Source organism: Orycteropus afer, unplaced genomic scaffold (genome assembly GCF_000298275.1).
Source record: "Orycteropus afer afer isolate SDZICR_OR568_19922 unplaced genomic scaffold, OryAfe1.0 scaffold00099, whole genome shotgun sequence".
NCBI classification, from domain to species: domain Eukaryota; kingdom Metazoa; phylum Chordata; class Mammalia; order Tubulidentata; family Orycteropodidae; genus Orycteropus; species Orycteropus afer.
The window spans coordinates 7082671-7092145 of record NW_006921686.1 but is presented as its reverse complement, the minus strand read 5'-3'; the positions used below and the strand labels follow the sequence as shown (position 1 = coordinate 7092145).

At 52.4% G+C, this 9475-nt stretch overlaps 1 protein-coding gene across 1 annotated transcript in view; it reads right to left on the bottom strand.

The window, feature by feature from the left end:
- Positions 1–9475, bottom strand: part of PHLDB3 (pleckstrin homology like domain family B member 3) — a 32084-nt gene that overhangs the window by 18500 nt on the left and 4109 nt on the right. The window contains 5 exon segments of the mRNA XM_042781275.1: positions 2312–2425; positions 3171–3254; positions 3412–3522; positions 6031–6192; positions 6469–6597. Of these exon segments, the coding sequence (XP_042637209.1) occupies positions 2312–2425; positions 3171–3254; positions 3412–3522; positions 6031–6192; positions 6469–6597 (600 nt within the window).

The following is a 9475-nucleotide window of genomic DNA, read 5'->3' as shown; positions in this document are numbered from 1 at the left end:
GTAAATCTTCACCCAAATCCTAATTAAAAAAAAAAAAAAAAATTCAGCTGTTAACCAGTCAGTTCCATAGGACAGAATAGAACTGCCCAAAGGCATTTCCAAGGCTGTAAATCTTTACGGAAGCAGGCTGCTTCATCTTTTTCCTGCTGAGCAGCTGGTGGGTTGGAACTAGACTTTCTGGTTAGCAGCCGAATGCTTTAACCACTGCACCACCAGACCTCCTTAAATTAATGACAAATGATATATAACAAGCACCATACAGTGATAAACAAATTAACAGCATTCTGAGAAAAATCAATAGCAATATTATGATGTGTATTACTGTTCATTAGGTATTGATTATTAATGATAGTTTCATACTAGAAAACTGTTAATGCTTATTGTTATATGGTGTATGTTATATATTTTACATAAATGTAACATCATTTGTCATTAATTAACTACAGATTAATTGCTATGAAGGAGTTGCTGGGTGACATAAACAGTACACACACTTGGCTGCTAACTGAAAGGCTGGAGGTGAGTCCACCCAGAGGCACCTCAAAGGAGCTCTGGTGGCGCGGTGACTAAGGCATTTGACTGCTAACCAGAAGGTTGTCGGTTCAAACCCACCAGCCACTCTGCGGAAGAAAAATTGGGCAATCTACTTCTGTAAAGATTTACTGCCTCAGAAACCCAATGGGGGACGCTGTGCATCAGAACTGACTCGATGGCAGTGGGCTTGGTTTTTGGTTTATAGGCACCTCAGAAGAAAGGCCTGGTGATCTGCTTTGGAAGGAACCACCCACTGAAAACCTTGTGGAGCACAGCTCTTCTGCGACATACACGGGGTCTCTCCATGAGTTCGAATTGACTCAACAGCAACTGGTTTAACTCGCTGGTACAAAGATGGACCGACACACATGCACGCACGTGCACGCACACACATACGCACACACACACACACTCCTAACAGCATTGTTTAAACTGCAAAAACCTCCAGTCACCATCTGCAGAGTGGACTCAACGTCTACCTGGCAGAATAGGGTACTACCCAGAACCCAGAGTGGGTAAGAGCACAGGCTCTAGAAACAGAGGGCCTGGGTTCAAAAGAAGGTGCTCTGATGGCGCAGTGGTTAAGGCATTTGGCTGCTAACAAAAGGATTGGCAGTTCAAACCCACGAGCCACTCCGTGGGAGAAAGATGAGGCAGTCTGCTCCTATAAAAAGTTACAGCACTGGAAAGCCTCTGGGGCAGTTCTACTCTGCCCTACAGGGTCACTATGAATTGGAAACAACTCGATGGCAGTGGGTTTTTGGTTTTTGATTGAAATCCCAGCTCTGCCACACACTTGTAACTTAACCTCTCTGCCCCAGGTTCTCTGCCTATAAAATGAAGATAACAGAACCCAAAGACTGAAGAGTGAACTCACATAATGCATTTATAACAGTGCCTGGTACACCAGAAAACAAACCACGAAACTCACTGCCTTCAAGTCAATTCTGACTCATAGAGACCCCCTGTCCGTTTCTGAGGAGGTAACTCTACGGGAGTAGATTGCCCAGTCTTCCTTCTGTGGAGTGGCTGGTGGGTTTGAACTGCCAACCTTCTGGTTAGCAGTCAAATGCCTTAGGCACTGCGCCACCAGAGCTCCTTGGTACGACAGGACTCAACACCATGAACTTCAGTGTTCCTGTCATTGCGAATACTGGTAGCATTACAGTCATGAAGAGTCATGAGGGGCTACACATGTCCACAGAAAACAATCTCTGTGAAATAATATGAAGTTAAAAAAGAAGCAACTAGTAGTTAACATAACCACTTTTTTGGGGAAAAAATTGCACGAAACAATTTAAAAAAAAATAACCACTGCCACTGAGTCAATTCCGACTCACAGCACCCCTAAAGGACAGAACAGAACTGCCCCATAGGGTTTCCAAGCCTGTTTATCTTTACAGGAGAGCTCTGGGGCATAGTGCCTAAGGCATCTGACTGCTAACCAGAAGGCTGGCAGTTCAAACCCACCAGCCACTCTTTGGAAGGAAGACTGGGTACTGCAGGAGACCTTCTTAGCGATATGCCCTGTTTGAGCGCTTTTACAATTTATTCCTGGGTACAAATGTCCCCTTTCTGCCATTTTGTTTTGGGGCAGGCTAACGCCTAATAAAGATCCCACCGATGAACTTCCCCACCCTCACCCCTCAACCCCCCATGGCACAGGGAGCCATAGTGAAAGTTCTGGGGACAGCCCACCCCCACAGTGGGCCATCTCCTCTCAGCCCCTCCCTGCTGACACCCAGACTCAGGAAAAACAAGGGAGTGGGGGGCCCACCTGCAGGGAGCTGTGGACCGAGAGGAGGCAGGAAGAGGCAGCGGTGCCTGCGGTGCGGGCGGCGGGGTCCTGCAGCACCAGCAGCCGGCGGTCCGTCTTGTGGGTGAACAGGAGCTGCGACAGACGACAGATGACAGACGGGGTGAAGGTTAGCGGGAGCGGAGGGGCCACCGAGGAGCCCGGTCCCCGGGTGCTCCGGCCCAGGCCTCCAGCACCAGCCCGTTTCCCAGGTGGAAACACTGAAGCCCGGAGGCCCATGAAGAGCTCGGGTGTGGTGCCTGCTCAGCGTTGAGCCCCCCTGCGTAAGCTGCACTGTGGGTGGAAACTGCCAGTTCCCTGAGAGCAAGGACCTGGGGGCCGGGACTCCTCCATGTCACGAGGGGCTCAGGGGCTGGGGCTCAGGGGCTGAGGCGGGAGGAAGCTGAGGGCCAGGACTTTGAAGTCTGAGGGAGGAGAAGGTTGGGGGCCCAGGCTCCTGGACTTCAGGGAGGAAGGAGCTAGGGCTGAGACTTCCAGGGTCTGAGGGCAGAGGGGCTGGGGGCCTAGACCCCTGGGTCTGGGAGTGGGGGGCTGGGAGCCCAGAGCCCTGGTCTGAGGAAGGACAGGGGCTTGGAGCCAGACTCCTGGGTTGGAGGGACAGGAAGATTGTGGGTGGGGACTCCTAGGCCTGAGGAAGGGGAGCACTGGGGGCCCGGACTCCTAGGTCTGCAGGACGAAAGGGTTGTACTCTGGGACTCCAGGATCTCAAGGAGCAAGGGGCTGGGGCTGGGACTTTTGGGGTCTGCAGGAGGAGGGGCTGGGGACCTGCACTCCTGGGGGGCTTGGGGGAGAATGACTGACAGCACAGGGAACCCCATACCTTAGTAAGGGCCTGGTTGGGCTCCGAGAAGTCCCCGCCGGGCGCTCCCTGAAGGCGACTGAGTTCCAGCAGCCGGGTCCGCTCCTGGGGAAGGCAAGAATGCAGGGCCATCCTCCTCGCAAAGGCGGGAGGGGCCTCCCAGCAGCTTTTCCCGACACAAGGAGACACCTAGGGACAGGGAAGAGGTGAGGTGCCCCCGGAGGAAGGGAGGATGTAGGACCAGGTCTCTGGGGAGACTCACCTGTGTCAGGGCCTGAAGGGCCTCCTCCTTCTTCCGGCTCAGCCCCCGGCTCTCAGCCACCATCTGCTCCCCCAGCGACTTGAGCTGCTCCTCCAAGACCTGGATCCGACGCTGCAGGGCACCCCCGAGGCCAGGTTACTCAGCTGGCCCCAGGCCCCCAGTTGGTTCCCCATGCCCACCCATCCCCAGAACCAGGCCCACCTTCCCCCAGAACCGGGTCCTCCTTGAGAACCTGGAATCTGCAGCACCTGCTCACAGAGCCCTGGGACCTAGCTGCCCGGGGAGGGGACTCTGGCTTGAGCTCCCTGGTGCCCTCCTCCCTTGGGGGTCCAGAAGAGACCTGGGCAGGGTGGAAGGGTGGTGGATTCGACATACAGAGAGAGCTGAGGGAGTCGCGAGAGATCGAGACCCAGAGCACGTCACCAAGAGAAGGGACCAAGAGAGAGAGGCAAAAGAGACACAGAGAAGAGTGACCAAGAGGAAGCAGACAGACAGACGTGCAGAGAGAGGAGGGAACAGAGACGGGGAGGAACATGGAGACATACGAGGGGAAACGAGAGTATGACAGAGAGAGATGCAGACAGAGGTGGGGAAGGAGACCCACCCAGAGCTTTCTACCAAGAACTCTGGGAAATGGCTTCACATACAGGTTGCTTTTCCCCCTCAGGACTTGCAGTGAAGCTCCCAGAAGGGACTGGTGGGAGCATATTTCAGGACTAGAGGTTAAGAAGCTGTGTTGTGATGACAACTGAGCAGGTTCAAAGCCAGTTCTACCCCCAAAGAAAACCAAACTCACTGCCATCAAGTGGGATCCGACTCAGAGCAACCCCTCCTTGGGTTTCTGAGGAGGTATCACTATGGAAGTAGATTGCCCAACCTTCCTTCCAAGGAGTGGCTGGTGGGTTTGAACCGCCAGCCTTCTGGTTAGCAGTCAAATGCCTTAGGCACTACACCACCAGAGCTCCCAGTTGTACCCTCTACCAACTACCAAACCAAAACCAAACCCACTGCTGTTGAAGTCTGCTCTGACTCACAGCAACTCCTGTTGGGTTTCCAAGTCTGTAAATCCTTACGGAAGTAGATTGCCTTACTCTTCTTCCCCAGAGCAGCCGGTAGGTTTGAACTGCTGGCCGTTTGGTTAGCAGTCAAATGCCTTAGGCACTATGCCACCAAAGCTCCTTTGTACAAACTACGTCACCTTGGAAATAGTGACTTGAGCACCTGGAGCTTCAGTGTCTCCATTTATAAAATGGAAAAGACGCAATAGGACCTGTGTGGTGCACTGTGAATTGCTGTTATAAACACGGTCTTGTAACTGCCATGAAGAAACTGGGTAGGACCATGCAAATAAGGTGCATAGAACCCTAACGAGGGAATTGGTCAGTTTTGCCATCCTACTAGGCTTGAAAGGAGCTCTGGTAGCATAGTGGCTAAAGCACTTGACTGCTAACCAGAAGGCTGGCGGTTCAAACCCACCAGCCACACCTCGGAAGGAAGGTTGGGCAATCCTACTTCCTTAGTGATACTGCCTCGGAAACCCAAGGAAGGGTTGCTATGAGTCGGGGCCGACTCGACGGCACATTACAACAACAACAGGCTTGAAAGAGCCAGTCCCACACAGGTCATGGGAGACCTCACTACTGTCAAGAATAAGAGCCGAGTGTAGATATGTCCTTTGGACCCAGGGTCCCTGTACCAAGAACCTCCTAGACCCAGAACACAGAGAGAGAACTGTAACAACGAAGACAGAGCAAGATGGTGAGAAGCCACAGCAAGCATGGCAAAGGCCAGAGACAGAGAAACGGCGGCGGAAGAACCAGGAGATCGGCATGAGATGGTGCAGCAGACTTTCCGGTCCACAGAGCAAGGTGGCTACAATGGGCTTGTCGACTCTGTGCCCGAGAGAGCTGAGTGGCTGGCTGGCAGAATGGGGGCCTCCAGACACTTACGAGCAGGGGCCAAAGAGCTGTAATGCTTGCCCGAGTACGACAGAGACCAGGCCCGAGCAGGGCCCCGGGGCCGAGGCCAGCCTGCAGGCACGGCCTAAGAAGAGGCCGGCTGATTGAAGACATCCTGTTACTTCCAAGTTCGTCCTGATCCTGAATTGTAGCCTGTTACTACCTTAACGAACCCCATAATCATGAGCATTGTCTGTGAGTTCTGTGGGGCAGAACTGTGCTCCCCAGGGTTTTCAACAGTCAGTTTTTCTGAACAGAGTTCAATTGCAATGAATTACTGAACCCATCAGAGGAGTAGAGAGTGCTGGGGGAGGGACGGCTGGTGTGAGAACTGGTACAAAGACTGGAGAGAGGAGGTATGTCGGACCTCTGCCTTGTAGGAATCAGCTCTGGGCTGATGGTGCTTCTTAGGCAGGTTCAGATGCTACTCCCACCCCTCACATGTCACCTCACAGACCTGTTGCAAGCACTGAATGCGCTGATACTCACGATATGCTTAGAACAGTGCTGGGCACACAGTAACTGTCAAGTCATCTGCTATCAGTTACTGTTCCAAGGGACGTGGCACGGGCGGGACGCCATGGTGGGGAAAGGCTTAGGCACAGAGCAGGGCGGACGGACGGGGCTGGCCGGGGAGGCAGGGCCAGCAGGGCCAACTCACCTTGTGCTGTGCCACACTGGCCTGAAGCTCCTGCACCTTGGGGTCGAGTGCCCGGGCCCCAGGGCTGTGCCGACCCTCCTCCTCCCGCCGGCTCTCGTGCTCCAGCTGCTGGAACTCCAGGTCCTCATAGGCACGCTGGGCTAGCTCCAGCTGTTCCCTCATCTGCAGGGGAGGGCAGAAAAGGCTGGGGGTCTGGATCCCAGGGCCTGGGGACCAGGACTCCTGGCTGGTAAGGAAAGAGAGGCAGGGCCGGGGGCAAGGGGCTGGACTCCTGGGTCTGAGGGAGGAGGAGTCCGGGGGGCCTGGACTCCCCGGTCAGAGTGAAGAGGCGATGGGGCGGGGTGGGGGGTGGAGACTCCCAGGTCTGAGGGAGGAGGGGCCGGGCCCGGACTCCTGGGTACTGGACACCAGGTCCCCGAGAGGCTGGGAGGCCCTCACCTCCTGCACCTCCTGCAGAAGCAGCTCCCGCTGGTCCTCTGGCTGGGAATCGAGTTGTCCCTGGGCCTCCCGGAGTCTCTGGCGAAGACCCTCCACACGGTCCTGCTCCTGCCTGAGCCGTCTCTGTTCCTGAAAGAACACGGCAGGGTCTCAGCTCTGCCTGACCTCAGAGGCAACACGGTCAGGCCAGCTGGATCTCAGACCCCTGCCCGACTCGGCTCTGGGAGGCCAAGGCCTCGTCTGTTTCACTCTTGTCCACACAGGACCTGGAGTAGGTGCAAAGGAAACAACTGTTGAAGGAACGAACACAGAAACGTCTCCGTGCCGGGTAACACTGGGGACAGAGAGCTCGGTGCCCAAGGACACAGCCAGAGACAGCTGGACAAGGAGGGCCCTGAGACACTTCAAAACCCCACAAACCACAGCTGTCTCTGAGTGAACTCTGACCCACGGCAGCCCCGCGTGTGTCAGGGCAGAACTGGCTCCCCTGGGTTTTCAACAGTCGGTTTTTCTGAACATCACCAGGCCTTTCTTCCAAGTTACCTCTCGTGGACTCAAACCTTCAACCTTTCAGTCAGCAGCCAAGTTCACTAACCACTGCACCACCCGGGGACTCCAGTGAGACACTGGGGTATGGAAACCCTAAAAAACCCAAGCCCGCTGCCGTCAAGCTGATCCTGACTCATAGCGACCCTCATTGGGTTTCCAAGGCTGTAAATCTTTACACAAGTAGATTGCCTCACCATCCTCCTCCAGAGTGGCTGGTTTATTTGAACCGCTGACCTTCTGATTAGCAGCCAAAATGCCTTAGCCGCTACGCCACCAGAGCTCCTTGTGGAAACCCGAAGAGGAAGCAAATTCCCCTGCATGACCCTAGGCTTCCTGGGTGTGAGGGTTTTGAGGTAAACGTCAAAAATCAGGGAGCAAATTGGCATAACATACTACACAAAACATTGTCCCACCCCCTACTGTGGTGAGTAGTGACTGGATCTTAAAAGCTTGCAAGCTGCCATCTAGATGAAACGATGGGTCTCTCCTCGTCCAGAGCAAAGACGAATGAAGAAAAACAAAAATTCATGGAAACAATTAGTCCTAGCGACTGGTATACCATCCGATCTGCAGCCTATATGACTATGAGACCAGAAGAACTAGATGGTGCCTGGCTACTACTGTCAACTGCTTGGAAGAGGATCTATGTAGGAGATTCTGGATAGAGAAGGAGAACAATATGGAACAAAGCTCAAAATCATTTGGAAAAAAAAAGGGGGAGGGGGACCAGGTTTGCTGGTCTGATAGAGCCTGGTAGAACCACTGAGACTATGGCCCCTAGCTGCCCTTCAGGTCTGGAATTGGACCCACACCTGTGGCTTCCAACCAAACAACAGACAGGCATATGAGCTGAACATTTATCTGAGGTACATACACTCCTTGGAGAGAACAATCATGGGAGAAAGAAGGGCTGTTAATGAACAGGGAGACAGCTCAGGGGGCAGGAGTGCATGGAGGGATGGACACAGGGAAGAGGTGACCATAGGGAGGAAGTGGGAGGGGGGCTGTTGCATTGTGGTAAATTGTGGTCAATGTCATGAGACAAAGTGTATGTGAACTGCTGTATGGAAAGTAAATTTGCTATGTAAATTTTCACCCAAATCACAATTAAAAAAAAGAAATACATACATATATATATATATATATATATATATAATCAGGGAGCATGAAAATTAACTCAAAAGGGATTAACAACCAAAATACAAGCACTACCACCTTAGAACGCTTAGAAGAAAATACAGGGGTCAATCTTCAGGATCTTGATTTTGGTCATGGATTCTTAGATAAGACACTAAAAGCTGGAGCAACAGAAGCCGTGAAAAGACACCCTACAGAATGAGAGACGGTATCTGTAATTCGGATGGGGGTTTGCCAGCGGACCATATGAAGAACACCTACAACTGGGCAGCCAAAAGGAAACCACCTCATCGGAAAAATGAGCAAAGGACACACACACAGACGTCTCTCTGAAGATGAACACCCCCGGCGGATGGCCCATTAAAGGATGCTCAATGATCTTAGTTATTACACAAATGCAAATGGCAATCACAATGAGACAGCACTTCACCCCCACTGTACTGGCTGCTGGTCTGGTGGTGTAGTGGTTAAAGCATTTGGCTGCTAACCGAATGGTTGGTGGATCAAACCCCATCAGCCACTCCAAGGAAGAATGATGAGACAGTCTGCTTCCATAAAGACTTACAGTCTTCAAAAGCCTATGGGGGTCGCTATGAGTCAGAATGGACTCAATGGCAATGAATTTGTTTTTTGGTTTTTTTTTTTTTTTTTTTTTGAGGATGGCTGTTATCAAAACACACTGAAAAATAAACCTGGTGAGGATGTGGAGAAATCTGAATGGAAAGTGGTATAGCTGCCGTGGAAAACCATTTGGCGGCTCCCCCAAAAGTTAAACACAGACTTGCCAATGACCCTGCCATTCCACTCCAGGCATCCACCCAAAATAGCTGAAAGTGGGGGCACAAACAGGCCACCAATGTTCATCGCGGCACGATTCACAGCAGCCAAAAGGTGGAAACAACCCAAGTGGCCACCAACAGATGAATGGGTAAACAAGACGCGGTCCACACACACACCATGGAATATTATTACTCGGCCACAAAGAGGAATAAAGTTCTGGTACCTGCAGTGACATGAGGGACCTTGAAAACATTAAGATGAGTGACCTAAGTCAGTCACAAAAATAACACATACTGTACAACCCCACTTACAGGAAATACCTAGAACAGGAAACTATATAAGAAGCTCTGGTGGTGTAGTGGTTAAGGCACTTGGCTGCTAACAAAAGGTTAGTGGTTCAAGCCCACCAGCCACTCTGGGGAATAAAGAGGAGGCAGTAAAGATTTATAGCCTTGGAAACCCCATGGGGGTGGCAATGAGTCGGAATGACTGGAGGGCAGTGAGTTTTTGAGTTTTGGCAGCCCTGTGGAGACAGAAAGGA